The sequence below is a fragment of the Lissotriton helveticus genome, chromosome 9, assembly GCF_964261635.1.
Source record: "Lissotriton helveticus chromosome 9, aLisHel1.1, whole genome shotgun sequence".
In the NCBI taxonomy this organism is placed as follows: Eukaryota; Metazoa; Chordata; class Amphibia; order Caudata; family Salamandridae; genus Lissotriton; species Lissotriton helveticus.
The window spans coordinates 59,300,430-59,319,430 of record NC_136070.1 but is presented as its reverse complement, the minus strand read 5'-3'; the positions used below and the strand labels follow the sequence as shown (position 1 = coordinate 59,319,430).

General features: G+C 47.9%; 1 protein-coding gene across 1 annotated transcript in view; it reads right to left on the bottom strand.

The window, feature by feature from the left end:
- Positions 1 to 19,001, bottom strand: part of RYR3 (ryanodine receptor 3) — a 1,933,484-nt gene that overhangs the window by 1,495,843 nt on the left and 418,640 nt on the right. Inside the window, exon 3 of the mRNA XM_078661960.1 lies at positions 16,940 to 17,047. Within this exon, the coding sequence (XP_078518086.1) occupies positions 16,940 to 17,047 (108 nt within the window). The remainder of the gene's footprint in view (positions 1 to 16,939; positions 17,048 to 19,001) is intronic.

Below are 19,001 nucleotides of genomic sequence, written 5' to 3'. Positions count from 1 at the left end.
TAGACAACTATAAAACAATGCCCAAGAAAAATTACAAAGACGGGGTACTTTTACAAAGTCTTACTACAAGGATCACATAAATCAATAAAATAATTGAAACCGAACACTTAAAACACATGGAAAGCAATAACAATATGTACGAATACACTGCAAACCAAAACCTTAACATATCTACGCACAACAGTGTGACATTACAAACCTTAAACCTAAAAATATCACGTTACCTTAATGAGCTACTGTAAATTGCATAGCACCATACACCACAACATTTTAAAAACATTCATTAAAAATTTATGGTGAGTTGACATAGCATTGACACTTTACATTTTGAATTTCCGAGAATTAAAAAAACTACTTGTTTCAAGTTTTATATAATTGTGGTTAAAATCTTAACTGAAAAAACAGAATAACGTTACGGTGAAAGTATTGCTAAAAGTGAACAAGCCTGATTTAGTGATTAACTTAGGTGAATTTAACAGACAATCCAGTGTATTATATTTTTAGGACCCATTGACGTTAATGGCTAAATTATGATGTATGATGAATTGACTTGTTTTCAGCCATATATAGGCAAGAGACTTACCTTTCAGTATTGGTATTTGACAGCTATTGCTCCCCTTACCCCATTTGGAAAGGCTTCTTTCGCCCATGGAATTTGTTCATATGATTGAGTATGGGATGGCTCAAAACTTTCTAGTCTCCCAAACTAAGGTCCAAAACAGGCATCGGGCTACCAAAGATTTTGAGCACTGTAAAGTAAGGAGAACTGACTCCCTCCCCACCTTGTTCATTTAATTAGACCTCTATGAAGTTCAGAACTAAAAATCGTCAAACTTCACTAAGGAGTTCTGGTTGCCACTCATTGGGGTCCTAGCGTTGGCTTGGAACGGTACTGGGACACTGACAAAAAAATGTCAGTATTCATTTGTGAAAGAAACTCATGGATTATGGGAACTGCACCTCTCCGTCCCCCCGCCCCACCCTTATTGCCCAAAATGGATACACCCATACTTGAGGGTTTCTATTCAGCAATGTTTAAGGCAACATCCGGTTGGTTGGGCTGATTTCAAACAGAAACCACTCCACCTGAAGTTACCTTACAGGACCATTTTATGGCACTGGGGGTGCAGAAGCTGATAATGTTTTCGTTATCCTGAGCCAAATAAACTTCAGGAAGTGTCAACATATCTGACTTGGTAGTTTATGCTGGGATGGCATGCTGGTCCTTTGCCTAAAGAGATGGGTCCAAAGTTGAGCTCAAAAGCACATGCTTTTACAAAGTAAAAACGAGCAAAGAAAATTGAAGAATCAATAATTCAGGCGGGAAAGGACGGAGTGATAGTCGTGCTTTATGAAGAATACCTTATAGTACCACTACTAGTGTCTTAGAGTGCACCTGTAAATGTATAGGTGTTCTGTGACATAATGTCAGTGGAATAGACAATGTTTTAGGATGCTGCCATATCATTGAAGCAGCAGTCATTCAGACTATTGTATAATGGTTGGAATGACCTTGCAGTTATTAGATCTCACCAGTTCTCCCCCTGTTGTATTGTGATCTATAAACTGGAAAGAAAAACTATTTATCTTTGGTAACTTTCTTCTTGATGCACACGGTCCCTCCAGCAAATTCCTTCAACCCCATTTCCGGAGCGACAGGCTGGATCCCGAAAATCTGAAGCAATTTCAAGTCACCAGCCTAGGTGGTACTGCCCTATCTTTGCCTACCTGGCGTCCCAAGACTCCACCAAAAGTGACTTGCAGGAGAACATATATAGTGCTCACACACCAATGACATCTGTTCTGTTTGAACTTTACCACGCCCACACAGAAGCAAAGGAAGCAACGGATGAAGGTGGAAACAGGAAAAGATATAGCCATCCGCAAAAGGAAAATTAGTCTTCCTCAAGAGGGGAGGTGTGTGGGTCTGAGGGAGCTACTGTATGCATCAGAAAGAATGCTACCATAGGTAAGTACCTTGTATTTGTAAATTATACGCACATCCTTACATGAACCACTCCCATAGCATCCCAGGAGAAGGAGGATTGGGGATCCACAAAGGCATATTGCAAGAATGACTGCAGCACTGGCCTGTCAAATTAAATTACGCTTTTTCACCAGACACAGTAAAATGATGCAACTGATGTAGAAGACCATATTGCAGTATTACAAATTGTCTGAATATAGGACACAGTTGGATGTTGTACGCCTTTTGGGATGGGTATGAAACCCTTTAAGAGCAGGCATGCCAACCAATTCCTAGCAGTGCTCTAGGGTCAAAGAAGGCCTCCTGGAAAATGTTTGCTTCCTCATTGCCTTTCGTAACTGGGCACATTAAAAACCAATTAACAGGTTGTTTTCCCTCCAAAACAATTGTATTCTATGAACATAGTGGCTCAAGGCTCTACACAGATCAAGCGTATGAAGCCATTTTTCCTCCTTGGAAGGATGAAGCAGAGGATTTAGCATCACTACAACTCTGTCTTTTTAATAAGTAGTGAATGATGATTAAGTCAATGGAGTCTGGAGCTCACTAAAATGTTCAGCTGATATGATGGCTAGTAAAGAAAAGGTGTTTCCAGGTAAGGATTTTCTGTTCGAAGAAATGAAAGTGTGCAAAACGTTGCTTTATCAGGAAAGTCTGGAATTGATGTCCAGGGGAGGTAGAGGATTATCCCCTCACTCTCATCATAATCCTTGTGCCAGGTCTGGGACAGCATTTTGAATAGAGTCAGAGCTACAGTAAAGCAAATCCTGAATGCAGCATCCCAGTGATGTCTCTTTCTTGAAGATATAACATAAATTTCACCGTAGTCACACAAAAATCTGCAGTTTGGTTTTATAATCAGCACCAAGACTAGCATCATCAGAGTTGTGGATGACACCGTGCAATGTCTTCAAGTTTGCTTCAGATGCAGCATGGGTACTGGCTTTGAGGACTAAGTAGCTGTATTGAGCTGTAACACCGGGTTGGGTAACAGAGCGCCGCACTACTCACTATTTGTGTATTCCAATCCTTTGTGATTGTTTCGCAAGCTAAAAATAATGCATGCCTATACACCATACAAAAGCAAGTTCCCTCAGTAATGCACTTTCATTTGGTATATTTGGGGCCCCATAGGGTCTTAGAGGTGGGCGGATCCTGTAGGCACACTTTCATTAAGGGTAAATAATCTAGGGATTTTTAATCCTGAAGAAAGCCATACGTCCTTTTAAGGTGACTCTTAATGGCTAAAACATGTCAGACTTGGATGTTGGAGTACATTGTATACTCTAAGGGCATCAATCTTTGTTTTTAACCTTGCCAAAGATACCTTGAATAAAAAGTTATCCACATAAATAGGGAAAACCTGCAGGTAATTTTCATTTTTGATCCTGCCTTCCCTTAAAAAAAAGAGCTCTGCTAGTCAACAGCGTAGAGCCCACCCAAACACATTAGGTGTTTTGGCGAGGACCCAAGGATGAAACATGCCACTGTTGCCACTGGTGGGTGAGGGTCTTAAAAAAATAGGTATCCCCTTCCCATGCAGATTAAAAAGAGACTCTAAAGAGGTTAAGTCATACGAGTTCTCTCTCCAGAGACATTGGTTGTTAAAGCATTGGAAGATGAGTGGACTCATCAATTTTGCTTTCGACTCCCCACTTTTCTTTGATATGAGATTGATTCAATTAGGCTTAAAGCTAGAATATTTGGGTGGTGACATAGTCTTGAAAAATAATTAAAAACTCTTAAAAAGCAAACAAATAGTATGAGTAAACCCAGCATCTCCTGATTCCAAAACTGTGGTGGCACAGATCAAAGCAACTGACTAAACCAGAGATCATGTGCTACATATATTGTCTGGCACACCATTTCTTCTGTAGAGTACTGGAGACGCTGATCATGACACTGAACCACACCACCTAGGATAAGTGAGTTGAAACGTTCTGCAGCACGGAGGAGCCATTCGAAAGAATCCATTCTGATATCTGCTATGCTATGGTAGACATGAAAGCAGCCCACTATGAAGGGCAACTTTATGAGTACCTTGGTATATGCCCACCCACAAAATTACTAATACTGAGGTGACTGCAGAGGGAAGATAAATACTGGATATTAAACAATGTATCAGGAGTGTATAGTCTGAAATTAAAAAGTACCAGGGGAATTGAAAATTCCACACCATATACCCATGGTGAGTCGCCATTTCTTCCTGGGCAGTTCAGCTGCTTCCAGCAGACACAGTACCTGAATAACATGACCACACATGTCAAAGCTGTCACTGCATTCTGCTTCCAGACCTTGAAGATGCTGAGGAAGATTTTCAAATGGCTTTGAAATAACACTAGAAAAACTGTCACTCAAGCCTACTTGCTAACAAGTTGGTCTACGGGAACACCCTCTACGCCGGGATCACCAAGCAACTTACTAGAAGGCCACAAACTATCCAGAACTCGGCAGCCAGACTTATCCTCAACCTCCCACAGAGAACTCGCATCACACCACACCTCAGGGAGCTCCACTGGCTGTTGATACACACACATACTTATTTCAAACTCCTCATACACACATTCAAGGCACTGCACAACTTAGCTCTCCTCTTCCTGAACAGTTACTTCTTGTTCCACCAACCACCCAGACACCTCCGCTACACAGGACTCCTACTCGCATACATCCCATGCACACACATACTTATTTCAAACTCCTCATACACACATTCAAGGCACTGCACAACTTAGCTCTCATCTTCCTGAACAGTTACATCTTGTTCCACCAACCACCCAGACACCTCCACTACGCAGGACTCCTACTCGCATACATCCCACGCATAAGCAGGACCAGATCAGGAGGATGAGCATTCTCTTACATCACTCCTTCGACTCTACATAAGACTCATCCTCTGTTCCTAAATGAAGCAAGAAGCTAAAGACCACGCATTTCAATTAACCACCCTACTATAGGCAGTGCTAGGCACACACACCTGCTCCACATCAGGATACCCTCACGGGTGAAAGTATACTTTACAAATACACATAATATAACAGATCTCAGGGTTACAGAAGTTCTTGGTTACTCAGATACTGGGCCCTTGGAAATACAGGGCTACTCGTAATGAGGTAAGAATTTGGAACTATGCTGTTAAAAACAGTATTAACAAACCAGCTGAAAGAAAAAACAATACCACTATTACAATAATAGGTTGTTGCCATGTGTAAAGCTATCTACACCTCATATGTGTGCCAGTATAAGCTTCTGTAAACATCTTACTTGTATCCAGAATTTGCCAGAGCAAGTTACATCACACCTGAATCACTCAGCATCACTCGCTGGACCAGCAGGCAAACACGTGATGTTCATACGTGCAGTTTAATTTACTATGTAGACATCATACTACCAACATGAAAAGGGAAATCTAACGAGTCTCATAGATACGTGTACAAGTTCCAAATGATTTTGTCCCACTCCTTGGCTAGGGGCCGCTCACACTTCTTAAAGCTCACGTTACCAATCAATCCAGCAGGACGGAAGGGCAGTCCTTCTAAGCACTGGCAAGTGAAAGGTCGGTATTGTTACAAACTCAGTTCTCAATCCCATGCAATGGAAATAAATCCAGCAACAAAATGAACAAGGACAGAACATACCCATCTGGACAGGTCGCTCTTCTAGCAAAATAAAAAATAAAAAAAGGAAAGAATGATAAGGGTTAGAAAGGGGTGCCACTTCCGACGGTGACCTGCAGAAAATATCAATAAAATAAAAAGGGGGGAAAGTCAATTATGGGAAGTGATTGCACTGCGGGACATCTGGAACGCTAAAGGAAAAGAAATTGGTTACATGTTCAGGAGACTGGGGTGAGGGTTCCGTGCCTGACCTGTAGGAGCGCAAGGCAAAGCGTTGTTAGCTCAGACAGCAGTATACGTTTCACACACTAACACAGCTCAATGTCACAGAACTGTGTGTGCATTTTTTTTTTGTTCCTGCAAGCTCTGGATTCCTTCTTGACGTTTTAGTTGAAAAAGGAGCCAATGATCAAATACCCACAGTCTGTATGTTCTTACTGACTTGGCTGTAGTAAAGTAAAAGCAGCCTAACTTACACATGCTTCGGGAGTATGTGATATAAATATATTTATGACCATGCTCACTGGGTGTTTGCATTTAAGGACCAATGCAGGGAAATAAACAGAACGTCTCTGTCTTGTTTGTAACTTAAGTTCAGGCCCTGAATTGTGGACTGTTCCGGTATTTGAATCTTTGAGCCAGTTTTCAGATCTGAATTAATTTGTGGGAGGAAAAAGTTTATGAAAGGTATATCGCTAAATAATGTTCTTAACGTGATTACCTTCCTGGGCTTGAAAAACATCCAACTGAACTTTCAACCTCCCACAAAACATTAAAAGTGTTGTAATAGACACTCCCCCATAAAAGATGAGTGCTGGAATGCACAAAGGCATGTGATGCCGAGCTGCAGGCGCTGCCAGTACGGTGTCCGAGCTGCGCCAATCGATGTGGGCTCTTGCCATGTGTATCCCATCGACCTCCACAGCTCCAACTTCTCGCGTACCACAAGACACCCCACAGTTGATAAACACGGCAGGCCTTGCTCACCACCACAGAGGAGGGAGAGTACCAGCTTGGAGCACAACCCTGTGCCACGTGTATAGGTCCATGCGGCGGGCGGGAAACGTAATGACATTCTTACGCTGGTGGAGACCAAGCAGACAACATGGAACATTAAAAATATAATAATTCCGGGTTGTATGCTGCGGCTGCGGACATAACTTGTAATGGAATTAATTTGACAGTGTGTAGCTTGATAGCGAGCCGTGAAGTGAAGCGCCTAGAAGCTTGCCATTCAACGACCGAGTCGTAGCCCATGGTGGTCTGAAAGTAATTTGCATCCACGAACCGCAAGGGAGGACAGTGCAAGGCGGGGTCTGGGCACTCCAGCATGGGGTAAAGGGGAGAACAGCAGGGGGTGGTGAAACATGGGAAAGGGGTGAAGAGTGGTTTACAGCAGTAATGACGTGGGGAGCAACAGGAAACCGGAGGGCGTTGTCATAACTGGGGGAGAGATGATTCACTTTGGAGGGCGGCGAGCTTTGGTGACCAGTAAAGCACCTGCTCAGTGGAATTTCTGGTATATTTTTTTTTATTTATATCTCTCCACCTCGCACGCCGGCCTTATTGGGCAGCAAACACACACAGAAGAACCTTCTGGAAGAAACGTCTCCATCTGGGCACGCCTGTCAGAGACTGGTGACAGGCGACTCGAGGGTTTGGGTTTTGGGGCAGGCAGGGGAAGTTTCCACGGCGCTCTTCTGGGAGCTGCACCTTCAGCGCCTAACACAGCACACTGCACACCCCCTGCTTGATTCTGGGGCGGGCAGGTGGCACTGGGGTCAAAGGTTATCCCAGCAGTTGCCATTCAAGGCTCGTTATGCTTGACGGACATTTGCAACGGGATCTCTGCCCCAGCAGGTGGCAGCTGTGACGCGCTACGCCGGAGCCTGGCATGCCAGTGAGATTTATGAGGTGACACGTGTGCTCCCCGAGTTTTCAGTGACTAAAAGAAAGCAGACTCGTGGTAAACATGAACAGAACGGTGCACTGAGCCTGCCCCGCACTGTCTCAGCAGCAGCTGGTTTCACATCCAATCAGAGCAGGCTCTGCTCATGTCAGAGAAGGACACACCACCATTTGTAAGGTCTAAAAGACAATCTCCTTCTTGGAGAGGACAAACAGAGGAACTCTGACCCAGACAGAGCTTTACAGTGAAAGGAAGCAACATATTTATGTCCCCCACGCTGCTACTGGTGCCTGGCCTTCCTGCTCTCACACTGCAGTTGCAAATGAAAAGGGGGGGCCCTCGGCCCCCCCGCACGCATGGCGGCGCGGCGACCGTCTCACCCCCTTTCTCCTCGGGTCCTTCGACGGTGGGGGCGTGCCCTGGGGGCGCGGCCCACCGCCGATTGGCCGGCGCCCCTCCTGACCCGGATTCAATGGAGTGGTTCCGGGTCGGGGGGGGCGGGCGATAGGAGGGGCCACCCGGCCCCTCGGGAATAAGAGGTAGGGAGCGCCCAGGAGACCCCCTTGTCCCTGGACGCTCCCTCGCTGAACGTTGTGCCCCGCGTTCGGGGCTTCTTTGTTTGATAATCCTCTTGCTTTATTTTTCAGGTTTCCGTTCGGAAGGCGTTGCGAGGAGCAGGACCCCGCTGGATGATCTCTGGTTTTTTTTTTTGTGTCCACAGGCTGAGGAGCCGCGATCACGTGGGATACCGCGCAGATTTCCTTTCGGACGGCGTTGCGGAGGAGCGGGACCCACCCGGGTTGAGGAAAGGATCGAGCATCGGTAGCAAGGACGTCGTGATCTCTTTCCTTTGTGTCCCGCAGGCAGAGGGAGCCGTGACCACGTGTGATACCGCCGGGATACCGTGAGCATTGCCACGCCGGTTTCGGAGAGCCACACAAGACACGGTGAGGTAGCGAGTGGGTCGGGGGGCAGCAGGCGGGAACGGTGACGCCTAGAGCGGCTGGGAATTCAGCTAAGTGTTCGTGGGGGGGCTCCGGTGCCCGAGACCTCCTGATTTTCTTTAGCACGTGCAGCTATTTCGTCACTGTTTCTCACGGCCCAACAATACCATGATAAACGACGTTCTCACATGAAACAAATGCTATTTCAGAGTTAAGACCGCGCGCCATATAAGGGTCGACCAGGGCAGCACCTGGAGGAGAGATCCCTGGTAAAGTGCGCAAAACGGGGTGTCATTTAGGTAACCTTTATCACGCTACATTACAGGGTCTAATTATAATTCACTGTACAGTTTTGTGCCATAAAGGGTGCATTTTATGAAAACGAGGTGGCATTTCTTTCAATGTTTTTTCATTACAGCATGGTCTCATTTATTAAGTGAACCGTTGTAAAGGATACAAATATAATTTTTTTTAGAGTGTCTCATAACTGTGTGGTATTGATTAAGTGACTTGTGGTTCAAAGAGGGGTACAATTTTTAGTTACAGGCTGGTGATACATATCTCTAGGCAGACATTTAACAGCATTAAGGGGAGGGTCAAATATTCCTCTGTATTAAGACTAGGTTTCTCCTCATCTGCTCCTACTGTTATACACGGTGTTAATATATTTCTCGATTCTAGGCTATTTTATAAACAGTACCAGTACAAGTCACTCGCAGACAAGCCGTGGTGGCATTCAGCACGCAACGTGGTGTGGGGCGTGAGCGCAGATCATCATCGCCGGCGAGGACACGGGACTGATCGGTAAGAGGGGTACGGGGGGCTAGCACTCATCGCTCCTGGTGGCCGCCGGGTGGGTCTACATTAGGTTTACTCACCCCTTACATAAGCGGACAAGCCGCTAGTGTTGCGGTCGCCGTTGCATGGTGCTGAAAGCCCCCTGGTGACCCTCCATCTGCAAGGTACACACAGTTGACCTGTTGGGAACTAAGAGAGTAGGCAGCGGGTGTTTTTTGGGGTAAGCGTCATGCCGGGCCCAAGGGGTGGAAAAAGGGGGTCCAACATGGAGGCTATGATGCGGGCTATGATGCGGGAGATGAGTGACATTAAGCAACAGCTAGGTCAAATTAAGGAGCGGGAAGCTCGGTTGGATGACAGAGAGAGTGAGGCACCGGGCCCGTCCGGGCGACCGATCCGCAAGAGGGTGGCACCAGTGCCAAGAGGGGAATTTGTCACCCCACATGGGAAACCTAGGTCCAAAAGACCCAAGGAGGCGGTCCCCACCCCAGGCCCAGGGGATCCGTTACCCGCCGCACCGCCCGCGGTGGTCCCACCCCCGCATGTGCCTACACCCATTGCCCCCGTGGTGCCGGTGCCGGCAGGTCAACCAGTAGACGCTGGGTCTGCTCCCGCACCGGTACCCACAATCCCGGGTACAGGCTGGCCTCACCCGGCGCCCGCCCTGCCACCTGTGCCAGGACCATCGGGCATAACCCCAGTGGTACCTGTTGTCCCGGGGGGTAATGTAGATTCGATGCCACCCGAATTGGTATCTCAGTTAACGGCCATGATGCCATGGCTCCAAAAAGGGGGAGCCTTCCCGAATTCTGCAGACCATGCGGCAGAGGCGGCAAGGTTTGTAGAAAAAATCAGATCGGCACCGGTCGCCGACAGTGTTGCATTGCCAATTTCTTCTCCCCTTGCAGGTCCAAGTGTTCCCCAGCTGGACGGAGTTAAAGGGCAGCCGCCCCCGGTGCCCGCACTTGGTAAGGAAGTGGCATTGCCGCTCTTGGGGGACGGTGTGATACCTTCCAGGAGCGAAAATCTAGCTCAGCATGTGTCATTAGCTGTGAAAGAAATGATTTGGGCTGATAAATACGTGTACATTTACTCTTTATTGTTGGATAATAGGGAAATGGAGCAGGCAAAAGCACTGAAAGAGTGGATGCTCCCAAGTGAATGGAGGGCGCAGTGTACTAGATTCAGGGTTGAGGAAAATCTCAATAATTGGATGCAAGCATGGGCCGTTTTCACTGCAATTAAGGCTGAGCGTCCTCCAGATCTGCAGGCTGCATTGGCTTGCTACTCGAGCAGGATTGTGGGGTGGAGTCAACAGTATTCTGGGGAAGCATGGAAGGGTTATGATGTCAATTTTAGGAAGGCATTGGAATTCAATAGATCATTGCCATGGGACTCGGTAGATTCCATGGCTTGGCACAAACAGTTCTCTGACACTGCACCTCCCCCTCAGTTCGGTGCGGTCAAGGTGTTCACTAGACCGCAGCAGCCCTTTCGGCCCCCCCAAACGAGTGAAATACCTGGGAAATTTAGGGCAGGTGGGCCAGAGAAGAAAGGGGTGTGCTGGGATTTTAATAGGCGTACCTGCACAAGGGCCGCGTGTAAGTTTAGGCATGCATGTTCCTCCTGTGGGCACCCCTCTCATCCAGAAACTACCTGTAGGTCCAAGCAAGGTAACACAGGACAAAGGGGTAGGGGAAAGCCACTATAAGTCAGACAGATTACGCCCCCCCACTCCAGTGGATGTGGTGGCAATGATTCCATTGTTAAACAGATACCCCGACCACAAAGCGGCCACCCTACTCCAGGAAGGTTTTTCTAAAGGTTTTAGGATCCCGGCCGGGGGATACACAGGCAGTGCGCACTGTAGAAATCAATTATCAGTCAAACACAATCCGGCTGTTGTGGCCGCCAAAATTGACAAGGAGCTTTCCTTAGGCAGGATAACTGGCCCTTTTCCTGCAGTGCCAGTACCCAATTTTGTGTGTTCCCCACTGGGAGTTGTCCCCAAGAAAGAGAAGGGGCAATTCAGATTGATTCATAACCTGTCAGCGCCAAAGGGGGCGTCACTGAATGATGCCATTGACGAAGGTATCTGTAGTGTTAAGTACGCCTCTTTTGATCAGGCTGTTACCTTATTGCAGGCCACTGGACCCGGGGCGCTGATGGCGAAATCAGACATAGAATCCGCCTTCCGCCTCCTCCCAGTCCACCCGGCGGACCAGCATCTTTTAGGTTTCACCTTTAGGGATAGGTTCTACATGGACAAATGCATGCCTATGGGTTGTTCTATTTCTTGCGCCTACTTTGAGATGTTTAGTTCATTTCTTGAATGGGCCATGAGACAAGTGACGGGCCATCAAAGGGTCATGCATTACTTAGATGATTTCCTCTTCCTCGGTACAGCGGGTTCTCAGGAGTGCGCACTGGCATTGCAGGAATTTTGCGTGCTCATGCGGGCTTTTGGGGTCCCGCTTGCGCCTGGGAAGACGGTGGGCCCGACCACCTGCTTGGAATTTCTGGGCATCGAGATTGACTCAATGGAGAGATGTTTTAGACTACCTAAGGACAAGGTGTGCAAATTCAAGACATCGCTACAGTTATGCCTCCGGAAGGAGAAGGTCACTTTGCAGCAATTACAGGAGGTGGTAGGGCAACTGAATTTCGCACTAAGAATCATCCCAATGGCTCGCCCCTTCTCTCGCTCCATCGCGCACGCGATGAAGGGGCTGAGGGAAAAGCACCACCGCACGCGCCTATCGTCTGAAATTCGCCAGGATATGCTTATTTGGATGGCATTCCTGGAGGATTTTAACGGTAGGGTGGTCTGGCCCGACCCGCTCACGACATCAGCGGAGTTGGGACTATGGACTGATGCGGCCGGTAGTGTGGGCTTTGGTGCCATCCTAGGGAATAGGTGGGTCGCTCAACAATGGCCAGAAGAATGGAACACATGGGGTTGGCTCAGCAACATTGGCTTCCTGGAACTTTTTCCAATATGGGTGGCACTGATGGTTTGGCCCGAACACCTATGTAACCAATCAGTGGTGTTTTGGTCGGATAACATGACAGTGGTGGAATGTATCAATCAGCAGGGGGCGCGGTGTCCTTTCATTCTTCGTCTGATCAAAGAAATTGTTCTGCGGTGCCTTAAACTGAATGCTAATTTTAGAGCCAAACATGTCCCTGGTGTTTTAAACAATGCTGCTGACTCCCTTTCTCGCTTCAAAATGCAGGTTTTCAGGGAACATCTCCCCACAGCAGACCCCTCGCCAGCACACTTCCCAGCAGTACTTTGGCAGATTGGTGCCCCAGATTACAAGACCTCGTGGTCGCTAGCCTAGCCCCCAGGACCAAGACGGCTTACGAAGGGGCGTTTCTGTCTTATTGTTCTTTCTTGGGGCCACAGTGGGAAGTGCTTTGGGCGAAGGAGGATGGGTTTGCAGCCTATTTAGAATGGATGCACAAAGAGGGGCGCTCAGTGGCAGCGGCAACCAGACATAGGGCAGCAGTGTCATTCTTCGCTCAAGCTAGGGGCTTCCGGGATCCCACTAATACCTTTATGATACGCAAGGCTTTAAGGGGATGGCGCCGTATTCAGGGACACCAGAAGGATAAGAGGAAGCCCATGGGGTTGGCCCGGCTAACAGCCTTACTGGGCATGCTGGAGATTGTTTGTAACTCGGAGTGGGAAGTGCTTCTTTTTAGGGCGGCATTCTCCCTGGCATTTTATGGGGCACTGAGAATTAGTGAACTTGTGGCAGGATCCAAGTCTGACATACTAGGTGGCTTGCAGAAGGCTGGGGTGACGATAAGGGGTGACACCATGTGGGTGATTATCCAGAAATCAAAGACCGATCAAGAAGCTAGGGGTCACACCATAGTTCTGCAACGGGCCCCCGCCAACCCGTGCTGCCCGGTGAAGCACGTAGAATCACTCATGGGACTATTGGTCGGTTCAGCAGGCAGGGCGTTGCTCTGTCACGCCGACGGGAGCCCCTTGACCAGGTATCAATTCAGGAGAGTGTTCGAAATAGGGGTTACAAAAGCGGGTCTTGATCCTAGAGATTTTGGATCTCATTCCTTCAGGATTGGGGCAGCAACTGAGGCGGTGGCGGGGGGCCTCCCAGTGGAAAGAGTGAAGACAATTGGGAGGTGGTCGTCAGACTGCTATAAACGTTATGTTCGGATTGACATGCTATGATTACTTGTCACTCACGCTTGGTCTCTTTCCGCTCTCTTACAGTTTCTCAGACCTGTTACGCAGGGGAGGAATTTGTCGTCGGGCACCGCCAATATTCATCGGCACGGAGCGGCGAACAGGAAACAACAAAGAACAATGTCTGGATTGTCGGTCATTCATATGTGAAGCGAGCGGAATGTGTCTTCCTGTCAGGTGACAAGAAGGAAAGGGCGGCACAACTAGGGTTGAATATCACGTTCTTTGGCAGAGGAGGGTTGTGTCTTCACGAGTTTAGGGGATTCTTCCAAGGGCTGTTAGCACGCCAGCGGGCTCCACCGTCAGTGGTGATACTTCACCTTGGGGAGAACGATTTGGCAACACTGGGCAGGCGCATCTTGATTGAGGAGATTATCTCAACAGCGGGTTGGATAGCTAGGACCTGCCCCGGGTGCACACTAGTATGGTCACAACTAATACCTCGACTTCAGTGGCGGGGGGGTCATTCGGTCAGGGCGTTGAATCACTCGGTAAAGAGGATCAACACACGGTTGGATAGGTTGTTTCGAACCCCCGTGTTACAGTCAATACCTCATGGGTGCATCTGGGGTCACAAGTATTACTTGAAGGACGGGGTTCATTTGACAGAAGAGGGTAATGTCCTATGGTCTGACAATATCTGGGCTTGGCTAGAGGGCTGGGATAGGAGGAGTGTGTCCTTAGGCAGGGGCTAGAGGGGGAGGCCAGATCGTCGGTTAACAATACTGGCCTGTGGCGGTAAGGTCATTATCGGTGAGCACATATTTGAGGTCTGAGGGGGCGGGCATCATCCTATGGAGGTTCCCGCCCGGGGGGAGGGGCCTGCGGGCCACTCCCAGTACTCCAGGGGCAAGGTAATATGCAAAGGAGCGCGGGTAGGAGTAGTTCACGCTTTCCTTAGGCTGGTAGCCACCCCGCGCGCGTGGACTCATGACGCCACCGGCGCAGAGTAAGGGCCCTCCTTTAGTGGGTAAATGGAGTTTAAGGCGTAGACCGGGCAACTCCCGGGGTAACACTGCGCATGCGCACTTCTAAGGGGGAGGCGCAGCTTGTAGGACCTGACACCGGTAGTGACCCTGCCATATGGCCAGAAATGTACAAAAATCAAGTGTAGGATGTTTAGTTTAAGCTAGGAACAACTTGTATTAGAGTTTTGTTAAGGTCAGGCTCTCAAACTTGTTGATAACAATTGTATAACTGAATGTCCTGCTGATTTTTGTATTCATTGTTGATTATGCAATTAAAACCTTTTTTAATTTCATACTTTAATAAATACGGCCGGGCGACTAGCGCCCGCCTTCCAAAAAGTAAAACACGTCTCGTGTCCACGTTCCTGGGTGTTGGGTGCCGGATTGGGGGGGAGGCGGCAGCTAGTCGCTGACCATGTGAAAAGGGGGGGCCCTCGGCCCCCCCGCACGCATGGCGGCGCGGCGACCGTCTCACCCCCTTTCTCCTCGGGTCCTTCGACGGTGGGGGCGTGCCCTGGGGGCGCGGCCCACCGCCGATTGGCCGGCGCCCCCCCTGACCCGGATTCAATGGAGTGGTTCCGGGTCGGGGGGGGCGGGCGATAGGAGGGGCCACCCGGCCCCTCGGGAATAAGAGGTAGGGAGCGCCCAGGAGACCCCCTTGTCCCTGGACGCTCCCTCGCTGAACGTTGTGCCCCGCGTTCGGGGCTTCTTTGTTTCCCACCCACCATCCCTTGGTACAAAGTTTAAGCAGCGATATGTCCGGTTTAATGGTAAGTTTCAAAGGTATGGACCGCGGGAGAGAGTAGGCTGTTGTTGTATTTTGTGATCTGTTATTAGGACTTTTTTCCCTTTGTAGAAAAGTGATGTGTGAAGTGAACTGTATTTGAAGATATGTGTCTTTAGGCCTTTTTTCCCTTAGTAGCTATACGTTGATATTGTGATTTTGAGTAACATGAGTGAACCGAATTGTAATTTTATGCCATGTGTCGTTAGGCCTTTTTCCCCTTTAGCTATGCGTGGATACTGTTATTTATTAGCCAGTGTAGTTGTCCTTTAGAATTTTTTCCATAGGTCGTCGTATTTATTAGGTATGGGGCATGCGGTAAGGTCATTATCGGTGAGCACATATTTGAGGTCTGAGGGGGCGGGCATCATCCTATGGAGGTTCCCGCCCGGGGGGAGGGGCCTGCGGGCCACTCCCAGTACTCCAGGGGCAAGGTAATATGCAAAGGAGCGCGGGTAGGAGTAGTTCACGCTTTCCTTAGGCTGGTAGCCACCCCGCGCGCGTGGACTCATGACGCCACCGGCGCAGAGTAAGGGCCCTCCTTTAGTGGGTAAATGGAGTTTAAGGCGTAGACCGGGCAACTCCCGGGGTAACACTGCGCATGCGCACTTCTAAGGGGGAGGCGCAGCTTGTAGGACCTGACACCGGTAGTGACCCTGCCATATGGCCAGAAATGTACAAAAATCAAGTGTAGGATGTTTAGTTTAAGCTAGGAACAACTTGTATTAGAGTTTTGTTAAGGTCAGGCTCTCAAACTTGTTGATAACAATTGTATAACTGAATGTCCTGCTGATTTTTGTATTCATTGTTGATTATGCAATTAAAACCTTTTTTAATTTCATACTTTAATAAATACGGCCGGGCGACTAGCGCCCGCCTTCCAAAAAGTAAAACACGTCTCGTGTCCACGTTCCTGGGTGTTGGGTGCCGGATTGGGGGGGAGGCGGCAGCTAGTCGCTGACCATGTGAAGCAGTGTAGGGGCGGCAAGCACATTGCAAGCTAAAGTTGATGTGCTCATACAGATCTATTGAACCCATGATGGCGAGTCCCACAAAACAACAGAGGGGGAATCACTGCGGCACTTAAAGAAAAGCCTGTTGTTTGGTCTGCTGGGCATATCCAATGAACTATGGCAGTTGGGCATTGGTTGAAAATCCTTGGGTAGAAAAGGGCAGATTCTTGAGTGGTGGTTGGTACATTCTTGGCCAATGATTGGCAGCGTCTTGCGCTTTCGTAGAGTACACAGCGCTGTTTTGAAGAATGGCCTAGGCCAGTGATACTCAAAGTACGGCCCAGGGGTCGCTTGCGGCCCTCCTGACCTTTACATCCGGCCCCCTGGACAGCAGCAGCACTGGGCTTCTGTTTACTTGACTCAGCACTACCATGAGAAAAACATGTTAAATATACAGCAAGCACTGTGAATTGAAGTTAGGGAAAGGAATTAACTAGGCCCTTAGCTTTAGGAACACCATCATTTTAAAAGACAGCCACTAGATATACATGCTTTGCTACCCCTAAACCCACTTTTCAACCCGCTGGTATCAGTGTGGACCTCGGTCACACCATAGAGCAAACTTTGCGGCCCCCGGGAAAATGTTTGTGAGTACCCATGGTCTAGGTTTTTTGAGTTAGGAGACATCTTGGCAAATGAGGACGGCTGGGCTTTAAAACAATGGCCATGACACAGAACACATGCGGACAAGGTACTGACTTACCCCTTCACCAGCGCTGTCACTCGTGTTGGCCAGCATCTCCTGCAGAGCCCGCACGGAGAGGGACTGCTCCAGTACAAAGTTACAGATGCAGAGGTCCGGGGGAACATACTGTGGAAACAGAAGCAGTACGGTGAGATGGAGTACCAAACAGATCGAAGGATATTTGCTACAAGAAGCACAGAGTACCAAGAGACGCAAGAAACAGGAAGTCTGATATAGGAATACCAGCTGCTGCCTGCTCTTCAGAGGCAGACCCTACCTGAGTTTACTATTTTGCTTTTGTCTACTGAGGGCCTTGTTTATTTAATTCACTGTTTTCACATTCACCATTCTTGCCCAAAACATATTTTCAGTTATTTCTTCAGAGCTTCCTGGTCTTGTCAGAATATTGCCACATTGTCGACAACAAAACTCACTCTTGAAGCTTTCCTTAAAATTTGGCTAGATGCTCAAAAGGCTGGCAAACTTCAATCCTACTCCCATGAAAGGCTTACTAGCTACAATCTTACTCCCACAAAAAGGCTGACTAGCTACAATCTTACTCTAATAAAAGTAGTACAAGCAAAAGGCCTCAACAGAGACTCCCAGACAGCATTTACTCGTGCATAATAGTAGTATGTGCACTCAGCGCCAGGCAGCCTACCAAGCCTGACATGGCTGGCTGTGCCATAGCTGCTGAAACCTTTCAGTGCCTAAGCCTGCTCATAATTCTCGAATTTGCCTTGCGGGTCAGTCAGCGCCTGGTAGTACAGGGGCATGGAGGCTGGGGGATGGCGAGGGAGTGGGACAGTTGGCACAGAGGACGTTAAAAACCTTTAGGGAATTAAATGCCTCCTTTTATCGTTGACTCCATTCCATATAACCATTATGCATCGTCTTTAACAATCGGTAGGAAACCACATTCTTAGACTCAGGGGTAGTGAGGCGCCCATGCTGAAATAAGATGTGGCTGTGCTCTCCACAGTCAAAATAACCTCTCTACTATAACCAAACAGGTTTGTTTGAGGAATCCCAGCCATAAACATAACATAGCTTGTAAAAATTAGGTAAAAGAAACGAGCTCATAAACAACAAATACATCACATTAAGGTAAAACTAACATTGTGATTGGGAGATATCAAAAAAAGAATTGGTATTCTTTTTAGTTTTCTTTTTGTGTTGAAAACATTATGCAAACTAATAATTAAAATAAATGATTGCTCTTCTTGTGGCTCTCATAAATGGCCACTAGGGGGTAGTAGTGCATCCATTGTTGGCACTGACCAACACAACAGCCGCACTTTGAGGAAATATTAGCTCTTAAAAAAAACCTTGTCCTTTAAAACACAAATTCTCTGAAATGCAGTAAAAACCCTATTCTCAGAAGGCGCTAGTGAAAACAAATGTGAAAAGTATTTAGAATTTCTAGTAAAACTTACTCTTGGTGTTTTAAAAATGTTTTACAGACATCAAGGGGATGTCCTTGGGTAACATTCAAGGGTTCAAGTGAGAAAAAGACTTTACCCCACTTCCAGGACGTAAGCCAAAGTCCAGTTCCAACTGGTCTTGCTGGATTTGTTCCCTTAAGATGCAGTTAACGCTGGGCCTGATTTAAATCTTGGTGGACGGGTTACTCTATCACAAGGGTGACCTCAGAGCTGAGAAAGTGTCATGCCTCCTGCATGCTGGGAGTACGTGTGAAAGACACTAATTACTGGTGAGCTGTAGGAAGCCCAGCCAGAGACAGGGGATTCGAGTGAAGTGGATTATAAGTAGAATGCTTCAGTCCCACTTGTAATACAACGCATGTGTTCATGTTGTCCATGTTTTAAAAGTGTGATTTGCTTTACATTTTTTTTATCCATCTAGAACTAACCTGGAGTGTGGTACAGCTGTTCGTCCGCTCAGTAGCTGGAGTGTGGGAAAATCTTTGAAACAGACCCACATTTCTAATTTGACTTTGAGGCAGCCAGCGCTGCCTAAACGTGATAAGTACCACTCCTTCTGCTCCTCCTCCTATTCCTGTGCATCACGTCCCATCACTTCTGTGAAAACGAGCCGAGACGAATAGAGCAGAGAAGAA